This window comes from Mirounga angustirostris, unplaced genomic scaffold, assembly GCF_029215605.1.
Source record: "Mirounga angustirostris isolate CCGP_5_RB_7025 unplaced genomic scaffold, mMirAng1.0.hap1 SCAF_9, whole genome shotgun sequence".
In the NCBI taxonomy this organism is placed as follows: domain Eukaryota; kingdom Metazoa; phylum Chordata; class Mammalia; order Carnivora; family Phocidae; genus Mirounga; species Mirounga angustirostris.
The window spans coordinates 129472537-129494903 of NW_026991717.1; the positions used below are offsets into that span (position 1 = coordinate 129472537).

The following is a 22367-nucleotide window of genomic DNA, read 5'->3' on the forward strand; positions in this document are numbered from 1 at the left end:
GTTTTGAATATGTTTGTGAGCATACGCTATTATTATAAGGCTTTCTCAGCATAAAAGAAAAGACGTGCATGCCAAGAGCGGCCAATCTAATCAGGATTTGCAGAAATCACAAGTCGGAATTTGCAGACCCAAGAATTCTTTTTTCCAGAGTAAACACTCTTTACTCCAAAAACAAGTCATCGCCAAACAATCCTTCCCTACTCGCCTTCTCGCCAAAGTTATCTGGCACATTTCTCATTTAATATACCGAGAGGCAAAAATATGCCTAAGACTGTTAAAACCCTGATCCAGAATTAAGCCGCAACAATCAGCCAAGGAGTTCAGAAGAGAAGTTCAAGACCCCTTTTAGAAATGAACTCAACTAGATCACGGAGACCTGGAAAGGGAAGACTTTTCTCTTTGTTAACGCTCCTGCCACGGGTCTGGAAGCCGGGACCCATGCTCCGGGAGGGACTCCAAGGCTGGCCGACGCGCTCCGGGGTCCCCGCTGGCGGACACACCCCACCGCTCGGCCCCAGCGCCCGCCCTTCGGCCGGGGCCCCGCGCCCTCACCTGCTCCCGCTCCCGCATCCTCGGGGCCGCGCGCCCCGCTCAGCGGCCCGCCTCCCGGGGTCCCGCCGCGCGGCAGCCACAGCCGCGCCCGCACGCCAGCCCGCGCCGCGGCGCGCTCATGGGGTTCGCGCGCCTCACTTCCTGTCTCGCAAACCTCGGCCGGCAGACCATTCCCCCGGGCAGAGTCCGGCGGCGGTGACGGGAAAGGCCCGGAGGTGGGACCGGCCGGCCGGGGGCGCCGCACAAAGGAACCGGGCGGGGGCTGGAGTGGCAGGAGGACGGCCGGACGGACGGCCGGACGAACAGACGCGGCCCGGGACGCGCGGCCGGAGCAGCGGAGCGGCCGGGCCGGGCGTCCCTCCCCCTGGGCCGGGCGGGCGGGGCGGATCCGGGGAGGCGGCGGCGGCGGCCCGTGACCTCAGACAGTTGGAATGCGGGCGGCGGGGCGCGGGGGAGGTGCGGACAGCTGCGCCCGGCCGCCGGGGAGGGGGCGCGCCGCTGCTTTTTTTTTAATCATATGACCACTTATTTTAAGAGTTTCCAAATAAAGCAAGGCTTTTAATAAAAATGAGGGGAGGGGGATATTATTTCGGTTCCAGGTAAAGGGTCCGTAGAATGCTATTATTGCTGGAGTTATTCCTTTACTGTTGTACATTTCTGAAAACAATTCAAATATTCTATTTCTTACTTCCATGCTTACGTCTAAAGATATACTCCATAAAAAAGGAAAAACACTTTAGAGTACTGGGTGAGAAAGTCCCCTTCTCCCCCCAAAAAGGTTGATATGCCTCAAATAACATCTCGGTCTCCGAAAGAGCTGGATAAATAAGCAACAGAGTAGAGCTATTAGGGATGGGGACTCCATGGTCAAGTTGTCTAGGTTCAAATTTCAGCACCAACACTTTATAGCTGGGTAAACTTGTGCAAATTTCCTAACCTCTCTGTGCCTGCTTCCTCTCTTCTAAAGTGAGAATAATAATCGCTGTCCAGTAACTTGTGTAAAATACATGTGAAGTGTTTCATTTAACTCTAGACCCCATTAGCAGTGTTTATTATTACACGGTATTGTATTTTTAAGCCGCATTATTGTAACTGAATTACAGCACTTAAGCGGAGGAATAAAACTGTGTGACCCTAACACCATCACAATAGGGTTATTTGATCTTTACCTGGCATGTGGTTTGAGTGATTGGAGCAGGGAAGCTTTTATTTGGCAAATTTTAATTTAAATGATTTTAAAAAAAAACCGTTTCTGGAAAGCTTTTTGGTGTTAGATTTTATTCAAGTCTCATTTTCATCAACAATTAGCAGTACTTACTATGCCTATGTCATGGCCCCTGCACACAGAGGACTTCTGGTCTAGTGGAAGATGCACACACCTACACACCACACATACAATCATAGAGGTATGAGCACTCTGGGAGAACAAAGCTGGCCAAGATTCAAGGCAGGTGATGGAGCTAAAAGCAAGTAAGACTACATGTGTTTCTGATAGAAAAATTAAATTAATTCTCTTTGTAACTGATATTTCAACAGTACACCATGAGGGGGTCAAATTGTGTGTGAGGAAAAAAAACACATGAAAATGAGTCCCTTTTCTGGTCTCCCCAGCTAGAAAAATTGAAATTATGTGAGACCCTTCTCCCTGTCTCATCTCCAGCCTACCATCAAGACCTGGTATTTCCTCCTTTGCAATCTCTCAGGATTTCTTTCTTTCCTCTCTGCCTCCTACCCCCTTCCCGCAATTCTAAACCAAACCATCATTTTACATCCGGATTATTGCAACAAGGATGGTCTTGCATCTGGTTTCTCAGTTCTCTCTCCTTTACAGGCAAATACCAAGCTTACCTCTCTCTCTTGGGTCTATCACTCCCAAGGGACCCCCAAGGCTAGCTTTTCTGCCTGTCCTTTAAGGCCTTTCTAAGTTGCTCTAGCCTCTTTGGCCATTCTCAATTTCTCTCTTCCCCCTGAATGCCCCAGTCAAGCTATTTCTCCTGGCCCATAGCACCTCCTGCCCGCCCGCCCCCTTTCATTTTTCTGAGTCTTGCCTTGCTCTCCAAGCCTCAATTCAAGGCTCTCTGCTTCCAAGACACCCCATTCCACAGTGATCTCCACACTTGGCAAGAGCTTTAAAAACTATTTCATGAAGGCTTCTTTTATATCTCCTAGAATTCCTAGGACAACTACTGGCAGAGAATAAGTACTAAATAAAAACGTGTTAATTGAATCGGGAAGAAAATAAAAGAATTTTAAAAATAGAAAATGATCATAAAACCCAAGCGATATTAGACAACAGATTTGAACTTCCTCCCCCTCACTGCATCAGTGTCATTTGCTGACCAAGTACTTAAACTCTATTTTCTCTCAACCATGTTAATATGACAGTAACTCCCCCGTGATAAGCCACATGAGCAGCCCCTTCAAAGCATCAGACTTGAAATTATTATTGGTTAAGTTTGAATGAAGAGAAATAATTTGTATGGTTCAACCCCAAAAAGTATAAAAAGCTGTCAGTGAAAATCTCCTTCTCACCCTGCCTGCTAGACACCCAGCTCTCCTCTTGCCAGTAACCAGTGTTTACCATAACCTTCTGTATCTATTTAAAGATACTCTGTAGATAAATAAGCCATTACATATCTGTATCTTTACCTCCTCTTGTTACCCAGAAAGTGGCATAGTATAAATACTTATCCACATGAAGATAATTCTTAATAAAATAATTAAGATTTAAGGGGTCCCTGTCTCAGTCGTTGGTAGAGCATGAGACTCTTTATCTTGGGGTTGTTAAGTTCGAGCCCCATGTTGGATGTAGAGATTAGTTAAAAATAATATATTTAAGGGTGCCTGGGTGGCTCAGTCGGTAAGCGTCTGCCTTCGGCTCAGGTCATGATCCCAGGGTCCTGGGATCGAGTCCCACATCGGGCTCCCTGTTCGGCGGGAAGCCTGCTTCTCCCTCTCCCACTCCCCCTGCTTGTGTTCCTGCTCTCGCTATCTCTCTCTGTCAAATAAATAAATAAAATCTTTAAAAAAAATAATAATAATATCTTTAAAAAATAAATAAAATTTAAAAAAGAAAGTCCTGAATTTAAAAAGATAATCAATAAAAAGGAAAGGAAATTGTGGTTTTGGTGGTGCACTGACTAATATTTTCTTAGGAGTTAAGAAATTCAGGGCACGCCTGGTTGGCTCAGTTGGTGGAGCATGTGACCCCATCTCGGGGTTGTGAGATCGAGCCCTGCATTGGGTGTGGAGATTACTTAAAAAAATAAAATCTTAAAAAAGGAAATCTGCTCTGATAGCTTGGAGAGTACCTACTCTACCTCACTATGTAAATTATCATCTTCTGCAAGAATCTAAACTGAATGACTGACCCTCTCCTCCCACCACATAGAGATAATGATTCCCAGAGGGAAGGGGTAGGAAGAGCCAGAAAGACAAATAAGATGTATGGCTCTGTCCTCAAAGACTTAGGAGCGTGCGCGTGCGCACACACATACATGCACTCCAGTACTATATATATGCATATATATTGTAGTAGGGGGATATATTAATGAGAATATATTTTAAGGGGGGTAGTCATGTCTGGTTTATCACTGTGATTAGCTTCTAGCTGAGCCTGGAAGGACAAACAAAAAAGCGCACAAAGAACTCAAGGAAAAGAAGAGAAAAGCATTCCAGGCTGAAGGAAACCACCCCCAAACCCTCCCTCTCTCCCTCCTGCCCCCCCACCCCCCATATACAGGCTTGCAAAGGATGAGCACATGCCCAATGTCCAGCTGGAATGCTGCCCTGAGAGCAGGCTGGAGGTAGGAACAGGCCAGTGTTAGAGGACTCAGGGCACCATGGAGTTGGGCTCAGGCCTCTCTGACTTCAAAACTAACACTCGTTTTGTCATCTTGTCTCTTTAAAAGACAACCCAGAACCCTCTTAGCCTGCATTGTCATTTATTGAAATTTAGTCCTCATTCTATCCCCTATAGCAAAATAGGTCATTCATCCTGAACTGGAGAGCCCTTCCATGCCAGAAAAGAATTCTCTTGGTCTAGCTTAGTCTTTTTCAAGGTAAATACCCTTTGTTCCTTTAAGGGTTTCTCTCTGGTCATCGTCCTCTGGATGTGATATGGTTTATGAAGCTGCATCTTCCAGGGAAGCACCTTGAACAGTGTTGGAACACTGAACACCATCGGTTTAGTGGGTTGCACCCTGTGACACTGTAACTCTTCCTGAGGTCTAAATATGTGGGTTCTTTTTTTTTTAAGACTTTTTTTTTTTAAGATTTTATCTATTTATTTGAGAGAGAGAGAGATAAGGAAAGAGAGCACAAGCTGGAAGAGAGAGCATGAGGAGGGGGCAGAGGGAGTGAATTTTTTTTTTTTTATCTTTAATTTTAAGTGAGCTCTAGGTCCAATGTGGGGCTTGAACTTACTCCCAGAGATCAAGAATCACATGTTCTACTGCCTGAGCCAACCAGGTGCTCCCCCCACTTTTTTTTTTTTTAAGTAAAATCATTTCTTTTCATCTCCTTTTCTTTATTATTATAAATGTGTGCATTCTTAAGCAGCTTTTAAAAGTATTGTTCTGACAGTTAACCCTTTCTTGAATACATTTTTTAAGGATTTATTTATTTGAGAGAGAGAGCACAAGCAGGGGTGGAGGGGAGGGGAGGGCAGCGGGAGAGAGAGAAGCAGTCTCCCTGCCGAGGGTTCCGAGGACTCAATCCTCAGACTCTGGGATCATGAGCTGAGCCAAATGAAGGCAGACGCTTAACTGACTGAGCCACCCAGGCACCCCTTGAATACATTTTAATAAAAGTTTCCCTATTCCAAATACATTTTTTTTAAAAAGATCTTATTTATTTATTTGACAGAGAGAGAGGCAGCGAGAGAGGGAACACAAGCAAGGGGAGTGTGAGAGGGAGAAGCAGGCTTCCCACGGAGCAGGGAGCCCGACGCGGGGCTCGATCCCAGGACCCCTGGATCAGGGCCCGAGCCGAAGGCAGACGCTTAACGACTGAGCCACCCAGGCGCCCCTCCAAATACATTTTAATGAAAACATTTTCTATTCTCTGTAAAATGTTCTTTCAATATTATCTAAATATTGACTAACGATTTTGTAACTGGTAATGGATACAAAAGTGTTTTCATTCTTAGTTCTGAAATCGTGGATAAATAGAAATAATGTACTATCTTTTGGATTGTGAGTGTCATGAAAGCAGGGACTCTGTCTTGCTCATCTTTGTGCTCTGGCTCCCAGCACAGTGTCTGGTTCTGAGAAGGCATTTAATTTTTAATCAACAAACAGTGCTGCTGTGAGCCAAACACAGTTTAAAATGCTTCCCAAATTTTAATTTATTTCATCCTCATAACCCTATGAAGGAGAAACTGCTATCATATGAATGTCACAGGTGAGGAAACTGAGGCACAGAAAGGCTAAGCAACTTGCCTAAGGTTTAGGAGGGAGTAGCAGGGCTGGGATTCAAACCCAGACAGTCTGGCTCCGGTGTCCTTGTTCTCACTTTGCTCTGCTGCTTCTCATCAATGTTGGATGAGGGCAGGATGGTTGGATTAATCCATGAGGAATGCTTTTGTTAATTTAGGTCATTTATTTTATCCTACAAATATTTCATAAGTGCTTCCTATATGTCCAGCATCCTGAAAGAAATTTTGGAGAAATGGAGAACTACAAGAGTTTGTAATTTTGTTAGAGAGGACACATACACAATTAATATTACAGAGGGTATATTAAGTGTCATCCTAGTAGCTCCCACATAGATGCTATAGGAATTCAGAAGGAAAAAAATGATTACATAAGATAAAGGGCCATGTGGCAAACAGACCCTAGGTGGCCCCATGATTCTTGCCCCTGCTGTTTACACCCTGTATAATCCCCTCACCCTGACAGTGGGCAGCACCTGTGACTTGCTTTTAGTTAATGAATATGGCAAAAATAAAGGGGGGGGGATTTTGCAGATGTAATGAGCCCATAAATCACTTGATTCTGGGGTCAGGCCCTGGGTGGCCCTAAGTTACCCAACAGAGTGAGAGCCCCGAGAAGAAGAGGAACTGGGCCTTCCCTGAGCTGAGAGACTGTCTTGGTGGACTTAAGTAAGTAGCCATGTTGAAGAAGCGCATGGCAAGGAAACTGTGGGCAACCTCTATGGCCTCAAGACAAACAGCTAGGAAAAAGCTCGGGCCCTCCCTCGTAAAGTTGCAAGGGAATTAATTTTGCTAACAACACCAGTGAGCTTAAAAGTGGAGTTTTCCTCTGTCAAGCCTCCAAATGAGAACACGGCCTGTGACTGACACCCCAACAGCAGCCTTGTGAGAGCCTGACCAGAGGACTCAGTTAAGCTGTGCTCAGATTCCTGACTCATGAAAACCATGAGATGGTAAATGTGTGTGTTTTAAGCTGCTAAGTTTAGTGTGTGGTCATTTGTTATTAAGCAATGGATAGCTAATAGGGACCACTTCCAGATTTAGTGGATATGGGGGAGAAGGGAGACCTCTCTCTGCTTATTCCTAGATTTTATGATCATGGACAGGGAGAATTAAGCTGTTATTGATAGAAACAGGGACATCAGGAATAGAAACCAATCTGAGTGGGGGACGGGAAAGATAATGAAGACGTAAATTTTGATGTGCTGAATTTGGGGGAAATACAAATGCCTGAAGTCATCTGGAATTTGGGAGTGGAGTTTAGGGGGAAAGTCAGGGCTGACAGAAAATTCGGTTATTCTCAGCATAGAGATGACAGCTGAAATCCTAAGAATAATAGAGTTCTCTAAAGGAAGGGTTTCAGAAAGGAAGGAGCAGGAGAGTGACTGTAAATCTTGGGGAAGGGCCACCGAGTGGGGAGGGGGGAAGGAAGGCAGAAATCGACCCAAGGGAAGCAGTACTTGTGGAATCATTAGAAAGGACTGTATTGGGGTGCTTGGGTGGCTCAGTTGGTTGGGCATTCAGCTCTTGATTTCCTCTCAAGTGGTGATCTCTGGGTGGTGGACTCAAGCTCCACGCCTGCTCCCGGCTCAATGGAGTTGGCTTGAGATTCTCTCTCTCCCTCTCTTTCTGCCCCTCCCCCCGCGCTCTCTCAAATAAATGAATAAATATATAAAATCTTTTATTTTATTTTTAAAATATTTTATAAGATTTTATTTATTTGACAGAAAAAGAGAGAAAAGGAACACAAGCAGGGGGAGTGGGAGAGGGAGAAGCAGGCTTCCTGCTGTGCAGGGAGCCCGACCCAGGCTCGATCCCAGGATGCCGGGATCATGACCGAGCGGAAGGCAGACGCTTAACGACTGAGCCACCTAGGCGCCCCAAATAAAATCTTCTAAAAAAAAGAAAAAAAGAGGACTGTGATTGATTGGTTCTCCTGCGCGGGATAGTCGGTTCCCTCCAAGTGTAATTATAATGCAACCGCTAGGAGGCAGTCTATTTTACAGGTAGGAAAACTAAGGACTTAAAGGTTTAAATCATCTAAACCATTATTATCACATTAAAAGCCAGTGAAAGCTGAATTCTAACTCAGATATCATACCAAAGCCAGGGATCTTTCCGCTGCGTTTAATTCATCTTTATTTTCCAAAGAGCGTAAAATGAGTAAGTGAGGGCGAGGAAAGGGGAGCGCTCTCCAGGTGCCGGGAGCGGCGGAGAGAAACCGAGGGCATCCTCCGGCCGCTGCTCTCCTAGCCGCCAGCAGAGGCCGCCCGAATACAGACCCCGCGGGCCCAGGTGCGCGCAGGCGCAGGCGCAGGCGCAGGCGCGCTCGACTCTGCTCTCCCTGGCGCGCCGGGCCGGTGGGGGCGGGTCACGCAGATCGCGCGGCCGGGAGCTGGTAGCTGGCGGCTGCGGCGGCGGAGCTGCGGGGCCGGGAGCCGGCGCGGGGCTCTGGGGAAGCGAAGCGCCGCGCAGTGCTGAGCCCGCCGCCCGCCGGGAGCCATGGAAATCGGCACCGAGATCAGCCGCAAGATCCGGGTAAGGCCCGCGTCGGGCGGGGGCGGGAAGCCGGGCCTCGGCGGGCGGGCGGGCGCGCGGTTGTCAGGAGTAACGGGGACCGTGGGCCCGGCCTGGACGCCGCGGCCTACTCGCCGCCGGGGGCTCTCGGCGGGCTGCGGGGCCGGCGAACGACTCCTCCTCGGCCTGGGCCGCCTCGGGCCGACGGGCCTCGGAGAGCTCGGCGGGCGAGCGGGGCCGCGGCTGGAGAAAGCCGCCGGGAGCGGAAGGAGGCGTGGAGCGCCGGGCGAGAGACGCGCTCGGCGGCGGCTGGAGGGGCCCGCGGGGACGGGGGAGGGGCCCGGGCGCCTCCCCGCCCCCACCCGGGACCCGGGCGCCGAGCGGGCGGGAGGTGCGCGCAGCTGCCGAGTCGCCTCTGCGTTACGGAGCCGGTGCGTTTCCGCCTTTCTCACACGCGACGTTTGTCTTTCTCTTCTTCCCTCAGAGTGCCATTAAGGGGAAATTGCAAGAATTAGGAGCTTATGTTGGTAAGTTTTTTTGTTGTTGTCAGCGTAATGGAATTTAGGCTTTGCTGCTAACTGAATTTTAGTGAATGCATTTTTTTTTTCCCTTCGTACTGTCGACTTTGGAGAAACCCCTTTTTACTTTCAAATCTGATTCTTTGCGGTTTCTTATTCTTACTGTCTTTTCTTGAAAGCTCTATATGCAACCTTGCTCCCCCCCCCCCAAAAAAAACCCGCCTTTTAATATGGTGCTTTTAAGATTGTTTAGCCTCCTCTGTTGAGGCTGTCTTATTCTCCATGTTTATTTGATTCTGTTTTTCCTGTTCTCTTTGCTTTCCTCTTGATCTTCTTGTTTCAGAACTTACTTTGCATATGAATGTTTTCTGGCCGTTGCCTCTGCCGCGGTTCAGTGAGTTTTATTTTCAAATCTTTCTTTTTTCCTGTCTCTTTTCCTCTTAGCACCCACAGTAATGTTTTCTCTTTTTCTTTATGCTTTTATGATTTATAATTTGAGTGTTTACTTTGGATCAGGCTCTGTGCTTAACCATTGTCTATGCGTTAGGTCATGATAATATCCAGGAGAACACTGGAAGGTAAGTGGTAATACTCCTATGTGTACAAGCAAGGAAACTGAGGCTTTGAGTGTTTACTTGAGCAATGCTTTATGGATTGAGATTTGGGTCTGTTTGGCTCCAAAGCTGGTGCCTCCTGTAAAAGTAATTTAGGACATGGTTCTCAAGGTGTGAGAGATGCCAAGGGTCTCTGAAGTCAAAACTGTTATCTCATTAATACTGAAAGGGTACTTGCCATTTGGATTGTGCAAAAGCATGAGTTAAACTGGTGGTACCTGAATCTGGAGATCTCACCGCAAACTCTGTGAGAAATTCTATCACCCCTCTCTTGGGAATTTTTTTAAAAAGCCGGTTTCACTTAATTAGTGAAGCAGTAAAAATATTTTTTTTAAATCTTGGCCCTTGCCTACGTCTTTTAAATGTGTGATGTGAGAAAATAGGAATTACTCATGAAGTACTTCTGTGTATTAAAACAGGTTGGTTTGTCTAAAGGGAAAGGATTTGTGTGATTGAGTTAGGCACCGTTTTCATGGAACATTATTTTTATCTCCTAACACTGACAAACTAGACATACACTTGGATATTTGGCAGACATATTCTTGAAAGTGAAAAGAGGAAAAGAACTGATACGCTTTTTTATCAATGACAAAAGTTAAGCTTTCAGGTGAAAATAGAATTTTGAAAAGTTTGTTTCTGCCATCATGAACTTGAAAGCTTCCCAGTACTTAAAAGAAGTTCTGATGATATTAACAAATGATTCTTTTGTATCTTGTAATGAATTGTATCAACATGTCAGTGATTTACCCTGAACCAGTAGTTTTTCAAATGATCAGTGCATGATGTTACAAAATTATACAAGGGAAAAAGATTCATTAAAAGTAGAGGATGGATCAGTGGATTTTCATGTAACAAGGTACAAAAAGGTGATTGATAGAGTTTTAGTTTCCATATTGCTGCCTACCTTTAAGAAACTACCACTTGTTGAGTTTTGATGTAGTATCACAGAAGAATGTCCACATTATCTGAAAAGGCTTTTAAAATACAGTTGACCCTTGAACATCTTAGGGGTAGGGCTGCTGGACACTCCCCTCCCTGGCACAGTTGAAAAGATGAGTATAACTTTTGACTCTCTCCAGATTTACCTACTAATAGCCTATTGTTCATCAGAAGTCTTACTGTTAACATAACCAGTCCGTTAACACATATTTTGTATATTATGTGTACTCTATACTTTATTTTTACAGAAAGTAAGCTAGAGAAAAGAAAATATCACAAAAATCATAAGGAAGAGAACATGCGTTTTTGATACATGTATCAAAAAAAATCCAGGTATAATTGGACCCAGGCAGTTCAAACCCATGTTCAAGGGTCAGCTGTACTTTCTTTTCCAACTGTGTATTTGTGAAGCCAGATTTTCGTCATATTCTTCAATTAGAGCAACATATCATAACAGGTTAAATGCAAAAGTGGAAATTGAATCCAGCTGTCTTTTTAAAAACCAGATATTTAAATATAACTAGTTTTATGTTATTTTTTTGGAAAATTTATTTTTTATAAAAATGTTAATTATGTCATATAAATGGGTTTATTAACATGTGATAAGTGTTATTTTAAATAAGATTTTTAAATTCTCAGTTTTTCTAGCATGGTAATTATCAATAGATAATTCACATAAAAGTTCTTTTTGTCGTTGGTAACAGTGTATCAGTTCTTTTTCTCTTTTCACTTTCAAGAATATGTCTGCCAAATATCCAAGTGTATGTCTGGTTTGTCAGTGTTAGGAGATAAAAATAATGTTCCATGAAGAAGGTGGCTAACTCAGTCATGACCTGAGCTGAAATTAAGAGTTGGAAGCTTAACTGACTGACCCACCCTGGGTCATCAGAGCATAAAGCGAACCTGAGACCCAACGGTTTGAGAATTACTAATTTGGGGTGCCTGGGTGGCTCAGTTGGTTAAGCCACTGCCTTCCGCTCGGAACGTGATCCCAGGGTCGTGGGATTGAGCCCCATGTCAGGCTCCCTGCTCGGCAGGGAGCCTGCTTCTCCCTCTCCCTCTGCCTGCTGCTCTGCCTACTTGTGCTCTCTATCTTTCTGTTAAATAAATAAATAAAATCCTTAAAAAAAAAAAAAAAGAATTACTAATTTACCACATGCTGGGCACTTTTTATAAACTATTTGTCAAGATTGTTCTAAGCCTTTAACAGATAAGAGAATTGAAGCTCAGAAGTAAAGATGAAGCTGAACCAGAATTGACTTATTATTTAATTTCTTCAACACTTGATGGATACCAGCTATGTGTCAGGAACTTGTTTGGTTCAAAAAGAAATCTACAGAAAACATCTAGCGTAAACTTTCTTAGTTCTAGCACATGAAAGCACAAACACGTGTTAATTGAGTCTAAGTTCAGTCTTATTGATGATTCCTATCATTTATCAAAAATCTCAAACCAAGAATTTTGAGTCTATTAAAAACTTGGTTTATAAGCTTAATGTTCAATATGAAATGAATTATAGTAAAAATACAAATAGTTTAAAAAATAAAAATAGTTTGATTTTCAGAATATTTTCATATAGTTACATTTGTTCCTGAACACAGTGCTAAGTGGGAATGGCAGGTAGTAGTATTTCTTTTACAACTAAAAAAAAATGGAGGGGCGCCTGGGTGGCTCAGTCAGTTAAGCATCTGCCTTTGGCTCAGGTCATGATTCCAGGGTTCTGGGATCCGGCTCCCTGCTCAGTGGGAAGCCTGCTTCGTCCTCTCTCTCTGCCTGCCGCTCCCCATCCTTTGTGTGTGTGCGCGCGCGCGCGCGCGCTCTCTGTCAAATAAATAAAATCTTTTTTTTAAAAGAAAAAGCACTAAAAAAAGAGTCTTGGGAGTAGCAGAGCTGGTCAGTAGCAGATTTAAGACCAGAGAACTCAGGTCTTCTGTGTCCTTGATACCAGCAAAGGCATAGGAGTCACTCCTGTGTCCTCCTCTGGAATCCACTGAAATCTCTTCCAGTGATTGACACATTAGCATGGCTTCCCAGCTTGTGTCTGTTTCTTGACTGGACATTTCTTGAGGGCAGAGACTTAGTATTTGTGATGTCCCAGTGGCCTAGCAGAGAGTATGATTTTTTTTTTTTAAATAAGTGTTGATTAAGTAGAAAAACAGGGGTTACAGTTACTCTGAAATAAAAGTATACGTTACGAATTTAGGTTTACAGTTAGCTACCTGATTGTATGTTTATACATCATTGTCCTTCTGAAAAGGATGACTTTCTAATCCCTCTCTCTGTAAGAAAGTCCTGGAAACCTTTAAGGTTATGGAAGCAATAGTATTTAACAAATATTTGAGTATTTATTTTCAAGGCGTGGGGTGGCGAACAACTCTTAGGAGTGATAACTTCTTATTTGTGTTTATTTAAAATGGAGCACTTCAGTGGGAAGGCGATTACGGTTCAGAGCAGTCCTTCATTCACATGTTATTTTTTATTTAAAAAAATTCTTTTAGTATCCTTGACAATTTCATTCACATTTTAGAAGCCTGAACTTTGCATAAACCTCCAAAACACTCACTTTTTCCCCAGTAGAGATTTCAAATAAATTTGAGAAATCTGAAATCTGTGGAAATGTATCATGAACATGTTAATTTTTCAACAGATTCTTATTTTCTGTTTTGTATACTGAGGAAACTGTATGATTTTCCAATGGCTTGGTTGAGATATAATTAGTATATTAACATTGGTATATTAAACTGCATATTTAAAGTGTACAATTCGGTAAGTCTTGACAAATACACATGGTAATTAGACTAATGAACATATTCATTACTCCCAGAAGTTCCCTGGGGCTCCTTTTTATCCTTCCTTCCCGCTTTTCCCTGCCTTGACCCTGTACTGGAGCAGCCACGGATCTCACCTAGAATGTTAGAAAATGCAAGCTAATAGTGCCAGGAAAGCACATTTTCTTTCTTTCTTTCTTTTCTTTCTTTCTTTTCTTCTTTCTCTTTCTCTTTCTTTCTTTCTTGATTTTATTTATTTTATTTTATTTTTTTTTTAAGATTTTAATTTATTTATTTGAGAGAGAGAGAATGAGAGACAGAGAGCAGGAGAGGGAGGAGGGTCAGAGGGAGAAGCAGACTCCCTGCCGAGCAGGGAGCCCGATGCGGGACTCGATCCAGGGACTCCAGGATCATGACCTGAGCCGAAGGCAGACGCTTAACCATCTGAGCCACCCAGGCGCCCTCTTGATTTTATTTATTTGACAGAAAGACAGGGCGTGCACCAGCAGGAGGAGCAGCAGGCAGAGGGAGAGGGAGAAGCAGGCTCCCCACTGAGCAGGGAGCCCGATGCAGGACTCGGTCCCAGGACCCTGGGATCATGACCTGAGCTGAAGGCAGACGCTTAACCCACTGAGCCACCCAGGCACCCAGGAAAGCACATTTTCATCATTGGCATTGTGAGGGAGAAAATCTGTGAAGGCTGGCAAAGCATTCTAACTTTTTTTGTTGACCTTTCCTGGGTTACCAATGGTAGTCCATAGGTGGTAGGTGCACTTTGCATAAATAGGTTACCAGGCTTACTTGCTGTAATTGCCAGAAACAGTGGGAACCTTTTGATACTGTGCAAAGAAAATAAATGACTGTCTTCTTGTTCCCACTTATATTCCCTCACATCATATTGCATGATTTCATTAAATATTCAGATTTCTTCAAGAGAACAAAAAGGCAGCCTACTGAATGGGAGAAGATATCTGCGAATGATACATCTGATAAGGGGTTCATATCCAAAATATATAAAAAACTTACACAACTTAACAACCCCCCCCCAAAAAAAATCCATTTAAAAAATGGACAGAGGACCTGAACAGACATTTTTCCAAATAAGACATACAGATGGCCAACGGACACTTGAAAAGATACTAACGTCACTAGTCATCAGGGAAATGCAAATCAAAACCACATATATCACTTTACACCTGTGATAATGGCTGGAATCAAAGAGATAAGAACTTGGCAAGAATGTAGAGGAAAAGGGACCCTCATTCCGTTGGTGGGAATGCAAATTGGTGCAGCCACTATGGAAAACAATAACAATATGGAAGTTCCTCAAAAAAATTAAAAATAGGGGTGCCTGGGTGGTTCAGTCAGTTGAGCATCTGCCTTCAGCTCAGGTTATGATCCCAGGGTCCTGGGATTGAGCCCCACATCGGGCTCTCTCCTCAGCAGGAACCTGCTTCTCCCTCTCCCTGGTGCTCCCCTTACTTGTATTCTGTCTCTCTGTCAAGTAAATAAATAAAATCTTCAAAAAAAATTAAAAATACAAGTATTATATCCAGTAATTCCACTATTGGGTATTTACCCAAAGTAAACAAAACCACTGATTCGAAAAGATAACATGTTTCTCTATGTTATGTTGTAGCGTTATTTACAATAGCCAAGAAATGGAAGCAGCCCAAGTGTCCATTGATAGATGACTGTATAAAGAAGATAAGAGATATATATACGTGTGTATGTGTTTATAATGGAATATTACTCAGCCATTAAAAACAATGGGAACTTGCCATTTACAACAACATGGATGAACCTAGAGGGTATTACACTAAGTGAAATAAGTCACACAGAAAGACAAAACCATATGATTTTCTTATATGTGGAATCTAAAAAACAAAATGGGCACCTGGCTGGTTGAGTCAGTAGAGCATGTGACTCTTGATCTCAGTGTCGTGAGTTCAAGCCCCACGTTGGGTGTAGAGATAAGTTAAGTAAAAAATAAAAAAAAACTAAAACCAACCCTGACTCTTAGATACACATAACAAATTGGTGGTTGCCAGAGGGGAGGTAGGTGAGGGATGGGTGAAGGGGATTAAGAGGTATAAATATCTAGTTATAAAATAAGTCATAGATGAAAAGTACAGCACAGGGAGTATAATCAGTTTTGTAATAACACTGTATGGTGGCACTAACTCTCCAGAGGCAGGGTTGCCACCTAGACTAAAATTTTTTGCAACATTTTTTTTTGTTAGTAAAATTGCAAGAGATCTAAATATCCAGTGACATAAAATGAGTAAATTGTATATTCATACCAATAGAGCAGTAAAAAATTTAGATTTCTCTCTCTCCATTTGTAGATTGGGCTAAGTATATTTGTGCTTTTCTTGAACTGGATTTTTGATGATTCTCCTTGAAACAAATGTTTTATAGTACTTCTTTTTTTGTCTGATAGTACTACTGAAATGAACCTTTCTGCCTACTTAGAAATACGAATCTTTAAGGTATTAAATCTGAAGGAATTTTTTTGGTGGGGATTAGAGTTCTTGATAAATGCCTTTGCTTCCTTATCTTTTTACAGTGGTGGTGGTGTTTTTGGTCCTAGACCTCACCTTCATAATCATTGTGTTAGGAGCATATGAAGTTGAAATTATTTAAATAAATTTTTTAAATGATAATTTTTGGGTGGTTTTAGTTTGTTTGCTGTTGGTGCAAATTGGTTACCCTGAGATAATAGAAATCTGCCTTTACTGAGGATAAAGATGTTCTCTTGAGAAATGAATATCATTTTGAAACAGGTAAACACAAAACTAGACAAAACTCAATTACTATTCTTGAGGGATGTCCATATGCTTTCTGGAAGCTTCTCTGAAATTGAGCATTATTGAAAAGATAAAAAGACAATGAATACACTCTCAAGTTTGATACTGTAATTCACAATATCTAGTTTTATAAGTATTTGTTAGATATTCCTAATTCCCATCCTTCTAGTAATTGAAATACCTATGTAATGAAGAGGGGGAAAAACTATACTTTCTTGTCCAACATAATTCTAGTAGAGCTGAGATATTAATTTTTAGAGCTATATCTATATTTTCAACTATATTGACTTTTAAGTAGAAGACAATATTGAGGAAAACATAAAGTTTTTATATACTTTTCCTTTTAACTAGATGAAGAACTTCCTGATTACATTATGGTGATGGTGGCCAACAAGAAAAGTCAGGACCAAATGACAGAGGACCTGTCCCTGTTTCTAGGGAACAACACAATTCGATTCACCGTATGGTATGTTTCTGAATTTTTACCCCTTAGACCAAAGTTTGGCACAAGTCAGAGTAGGTATTCTGTCTGAAAAGAGGTTCTTGACAGGAGAGTCAGATTCACTGTGGAGAGGGAGGTAGTGAGCCATGAGAGTGCAGCTTCTGGAGCCAGACTCCTGAGGTTGAATCCTGGATCTGCCTCTTGCCTTGGTTTTTCCATTTGTAAAATGGGATTAATAAATCCCCTTTATAGGCCTGTTGTAAGGATTAAATGAAATAATATGTGTAATGTACTTGTAGCTGTGCCTGGCCCATAACAAGTCCTTAGTCTATCTTAACTGCAGTTGTTATGTTTCTTTTGTAAATGTTTGCATCTTATTCCTTTCCCCCAACCAAAACCAGTTTACATGTATTTTGGGGGCTGGATTGACTTCCTAAATTGATTTCTCTAATGAGTTAACCTTTAGGAGGCAAAGTTTTTGGACAGAATTTCAAATCATTTTTAAAAGTTTGGAACTTTCTGAAGTTTGGAATTTTAAAAAGACAATTTTATGTTCAAATATAAATTCATGTTATAATTTTCAGTGTTCTTTTTCAAACCAAATATTGTCTTTAGTTTAGAATAGTGACTAAAGGCATAAGATTCAATTTAAGAAGGCAGGTTTGAGGTGGAGTGAGGGTGGCGGGAGGGTAATGATGTGACTGAGAATAGATCAGGAAGTACTCCTATAAGCGCCCTCACTCTGGGAACCACCAATTACAACACAGGTTGATAATGGAGCAAAAGTTGAGTGAGCCGAGTGGCCTGCTTACTTTGAATGGCAAGAGACTGGGAGAGGTAATAGGAGGCATTAAAGAGGGATATGAAACTGGTTAATTTCTTGCCTTTAAACTAAAGTTTATCTTGAAGGTGTTTTTGCCCCTCTGGGCCACTGTATGCTTTGCAAGTCTTGTGAACTTTTCTTGAAATTTCCCACAGAATTCTCTATGTTAGATTATACAGTTTTGTATGACATTCAGTGCAGTGGTTGATCCTCACATTTTTTGGTACAGCCAACTACTGCAGAGTGGGTGTCCTAACCCACTCATTACACTTAGTCCCCAGAATTTCCCAAAAAAGAGAGCGAGAGAGAGACTGTGGTACTTTTGACTGGGGAAGTTATCATGATTACCTTTTTTTTTTTTTTTAAACTCTTCTGCACCCCAGGTATTTGTTTTGTTTCATATACATGTTTTATGACTTGACTTTTGGTTCAACCTTTGTATCACTTTTTGGGTTTGAGTCCCACTAATATACTATGGAAGATTGACCTAGAGATCCTTTCTTAGATAACTTGATGGAATGCCTGGGACACATTTCTTACATAAAGGACTAAATGAATTTGAATTTAAAATCAAATTAATTCAATTTTCTCATCTTGCCATAAATTCCTTAATATGTACTGATGCAAGTTACGGTATCTCTGTTTGGGCACTTTATTTCCCTGGTTAAGTGTTCATTGACATCAGCCTGAAATGGACTATTAGGATTGTTTGGAGCCCTGCACTAATTGTGTCCAAGGGGACAGTAGCATGTGACTGGGTTCTGGGTGAGACATTATAATGAGATATTTCTGGTATTTTCAGGAGGTACGGCTCTTGGAAGGGATTGTAAGGCAAATTTGCTTTGCACATAACTATTAAAATAGGCTATATTATAAGCAAGGTTGTAACCTGTGCTTGTTTACAGCATTAGTAATGAAGTGATACGTTTTGATACTATTTTTCAGGTTTTTTCACCTCTCCGAATTAAGTTGTTCCAGAAACCATATAAATAGATAAACTTAAACTCTGCTTTGTAGTAATAAGCTATATTACATATTTCTGATATTTTATCTTTTACCATATGCTACACGGAGTCTTTAGTCCTTATAAAACAAAATTACATTCTTTGTAGATCAAGACTGTGGTCAGATAATATCTTTGCCCTTATTGGTATAGAAGATAGATGTTGAAAGTAATGATGAAAAAATAATGATTTTTGATTGGCTTCTATAGTATTCATATAAGCCTTTTTTAAAAATGTGGCATTTTTTTAACTTTGATACTTTTTGTCCATTAATTACCATTTATCAGTATTTATATTTGAAGGTAGATTCTATAATGTCATCAAATTTCAAGTGATAGTTGAAATAAAATCTTGATTGAAGGAAGCTTTAATATTTTTGTTTTTTTTCTTTTAGGCTTCATGGTGTGTTAGATAAACTTCGCTCTGTTACAACTGGTAAGATTCATTCAAACGTTTGGAATTTACTATAGCATTTTCTTTTAAGATCGTATTTATTTGCAAGAGAGAGAGATCACGAGCAGGGAGAGGGGCAGAGGGAAAAACAGACTCCCCGCTGAGCAGGGAGCCCAATGTGGGGCTCGATCCCAGGACCCTGGGATCATGACCTGAGTTGAAAGCAGACACTTAACCAACTGAGGCACCCAGGCGCCCCTAACGTTTTCTTTCTAAAGCCGTTTATACTGCTTTGGAAAAAATTCCATAAATTTGAAAATAATAGTTTCTTGGAACTTTCTTAGTAAGCTCATGAATTATGAATTCAAGAGCAATAAATTTAACATAAAGATAATTTAAACAAGGGAAAGGAAACTATGCAATTTATCCTAAGGAGATAATTGTAAATGTGTGCAGTGTTTTTAGCTTCAGGGGTGTTTTAATATTTTATTTATTTAGTTTTAAAGATTATTTATTTGAAAAAGAGAGAAAGAGCGCACGCACAAGAATGTGGAGGGAGTACAGACGGAGAGAGAGGATCTCAAGCAGACTCTGTGCTAAGCACAGAGCCTGACATGGGGCTCAGTCCCACCGCCCATGAGATCACGACCTGAGCTGAAATCACTAGTCGGTTGCTCAACTGCCTGAGCTACCCAGGCGTCTCGAGGATGTTTTAATATTTTATAATGGAAAATTATTTGAAAGTTCAGTAATAGTAAATTGAATTAATTATTATATTAACTACGTGTGGAGTTAACAATCAGCCATTAAAAATGCTGTGGAAGAACACATTGCTTTTAAATTGGTGATGAAGAAGGGAAAGGTTCAGAGTTAATAAAAACAGCTTAAAAGGACCATGTGTTTCTTTTTCCAGACCCTTCCAGTCTTAAGTCTTCTGATACTAACATCTTTGATAATAACGTGTCTTCAAACAAGAGCTGTTTCAGTCGGGGAGATGAGAGAAGGCATGAAGCTGCAGTGCCACCTCTTGCGGTTGCTAGCACTAGACCTGAAAAAAGAGATTCCAGGGTTTCTACTAGTTCACAGGAGCAAAAAACCACTACTGTCAGGTAAGAGTCCTGTGTAGACCTGCTGTGGGTAGATGGGTATGTGTATGTGACCTTGACATTAGGTTTTAGATCTTTAAATTTTTGTTTTCAGAAATTTTTGGAAATACTGAGGTGGTTGTGAGCAATTTTTTTTTTAATTTTTTATTTATTTATTTTAGATTGAGAGAGAGAGAGAGAGCACAAGAGGGGGGAGCAGGAGAGGGAGAAGCAGACTCCCTGCCGAGCAGGGAGCCCAATGCGGGACTCGATCCCGGGACTCCAGGATCATGACTTGAGCCGAAGGCAATCGCTTAACCAACTGAGCCACCCAGGCGCCCCAAGCAATTTCTTTTTAACAAGATAATGATTAAGACCTATGTATGATTATCTTTTACCTCAAATATAGTAAATCAAAGTTTTAAAAAAGAAAGTAATTTTAAAGTAGTTTTTAATGGAATACGTAAAGGGAGTATCTAAACTTTTTCATTAAAATTTAAGTATTCTTTGAAGATTTGAAGATACTGCTCTTAGTTGGTTAAAATTTTATGTGTATGTTGTTTTTAAAAATAGACAGACTTATGATGATGGAGCTGCAACCCGATTAATGTCAACTGTGAAGCCTCTGAGGGAGCCAGCACCCTCTGAAGATGTGATTGATATTAAGCCAGAACCAGATGATCTCATTGATGAAGACCTCAATTTTGTGCAGGAGAATCCTTTATCTCAGAAAAAACCTACAGTGACACTTGCATATGGTTCTTCTCGCCCTTCTATTGAAATTTATCGACCACCTGCAAGTCGAAATGCAGATAGTGGTGCTCATTTAAACAGGTTGCAATTTCAGCAGCAGCCAAACAGTATTCATGCTGCCAAGCAACCTGATATACAGAACAGCCGGGTATATGAAACAGGACGTTTGTGTGAACCAGAAATGCTTAACAGCTTGGAAGAGACTTACAGTCCTTTTTTCAGAAACAACTCAGAAAAAATGAGTATTGAGGTTTGTGTGTGTGTATATATATATATATATTTATTTATTATTATTATTTTTTTAATTTTTAAAATTCTTTTAGTTTTTTAAGTAGGCTGCATGCCCATCATGGGGCTTGAACTTACAACCCTGAGATCAAGAGTCACATGCTCTACTAACTGATCCAGCTGGGCGCCCCTGCATATGCTTTTTTTTTTTTTTTTTTTTTTTAAAGATTTTATTTATTTATATGACAGAGAGACACAGCAAGAGAGGGAACACAAGCAGGGGGAGCGGGAGAGGGAGAAGCAGGCTTCCCGCGGAGCAGGGAGCCCGATGCGGGGCTCGATCCCAGGACCCTGGGACCATGACCTGAGCCGAAGGCAGACGCGTAACGACTGAGCCACCCAGGCGCCCCCCTGCATATGCTTTTAAATTCTGGCTTCTTAGGCTGAAAATTGACATTTCTTTTTTTTTTTTTTAAAGATTTTATTTATTTATTTGACAGAGAGAGAGACAGCGAGAGCAGGAACACAAGCAGGGGGAGTGGGAGAGGGAGAAGCAGGCTTCCCGCTGAGCAGGGAGCCCAATGTGGGACTCGATCCCAGGACCCTGGGATCATGACCTGAGCCGAAGGCAGATGCTTAACGACTGAGCCACCCAGGCGCCCCTGAAAATTGGCATTTCTTAAAACTGACTGTATCTGAAATAACTAAATGTTATTTGTTGCAAGTTTTCTTTAAACTGATTTCTATGCTATTCAACATACTACACCAGGTTTTCCTCTCCACAGCTGGCTTCTACAGATATGTGACACCTTGTTTACCTTCCTGGGATGCCATCATTTGAGATAACTGTAGCCTTACCTTATAATTTTGGTGGAATTTTAGGTCAGTTTTAGATTTTCCACGGCAGTTACTAGGAAACAACTAAGTAATTCCATTTTATGAGTTTCCTCACCGGTGCTATATTCTACTGTTTATAAATGAATGTAAAGCATTAGTTTTTGTTTTAGCTAACAATTGGCTATTAGGATAATACTTATTTTTATAAGAAACCAGGAAATAGCTTGTGAATTCTTAATATGATTGGCTTTTTCTTGGGGAAAAAAAATATTGTTGTAGAACTTTGTTTTTTCTCTGAGACTAGGTAAGCGTAAATTTATCTGATTGCAGGAAGAAAACTTTCGGAAGAGAAAGTTGCCTGTGGTAAGTTCAGTTGTTAAAGTAAAAAAATTCAATCATGATGGAGAAGAGGAGGAGGAAGATGATGACTGTGGGTCTCGTACAGGAAGCATCTCCAGCAGTGTGTCAGTGCCAGCAAAGCCTGAAAGGAGGTATCTTGACCATTGTCTGTAAATTAATCTTTAATTGCCTGATGGAATCTTCTGGGTTTCTTGAAGGAGGATATCCTGAAAATAAAATTTTAATAGCATGTAAGACTTTTCTTTTGGTTTTTGAGAAACAGATTAATGAAAGAGAAGTTGTTAAAATTG

General features: G+C 41.6%; 2 protein-coding genes across 10 annotated transcripts in view; one reads left to right on the top strand and one right to left on the bottom strand.

Moving 5' to 3' along the window:
* The window catches only part of PTPN21 (protein tyrosine phosphatase non-receptor type 21), a 74551-nt gene extending 73633 nt beyond the window's left edge, over nucleotides 1-918 (bottom strand). The window contains exon 1 of one of the 2 annotated variants that reach the window (XM_045901368.3): nucleotides 707-918. The gene's annotated coding sequence lies outside the window, so the exon portion shown is untranslated. Of the gene's footprint in view, nucleotides 1-552 lie in introns of both variants that reach the window. The other variant, XM_045901367.3, reaches the window with a different exon arrangement.
* A 7404-nt stretch (nucleotides 919-8322) lies between these two features.
* The window catches only part of ZC3H14 (zinc finger CCCH-type containing 14), a 50904-nt gene continuing 36859 nt past the window's right edge, over nucleotides 8323-22367 (top strand). For 6 of the 8 annotated variants that reach the window (XM_045901374.3, XM_045901375.3, XM_045901376.3 and 3 more), the window contains exons 1-7: nucleotides 8323-8524; nucleotides 8988-9030; nucleotides 16504-16618; nucleotides 18816-18856; nucleotides 19728-19923; nucleotides 20473-20902; nucleotides 22048-22208. In XM_045901374.3, the coding sequence (XP_045757330.1) occupies nucleotides 8489-8524; nucleotides 8988-9030; nucleotides 16504-16618; nucleotides 18816-18856; nucleotides 19728-19923; nucleotides 20473-20902; nucleotides 22048-22208 (1022 nt within the window). In that variant the 5' untranslated portion in view covers nucleotides 8323-8488. The remainder of the gene's footprint in view (nucleotides 8525-8987; nucleotides 9031-16503; nucleotides 16619-18815; nucleotides 18857-19727; nucleotides 19924-20472; nucleotides 20903-22047; nucleotides 22209-22367) is intronic. The other 2 variants (XM_045901373.3, XM_045901377.3) reach the window with 1 other exon arrangement.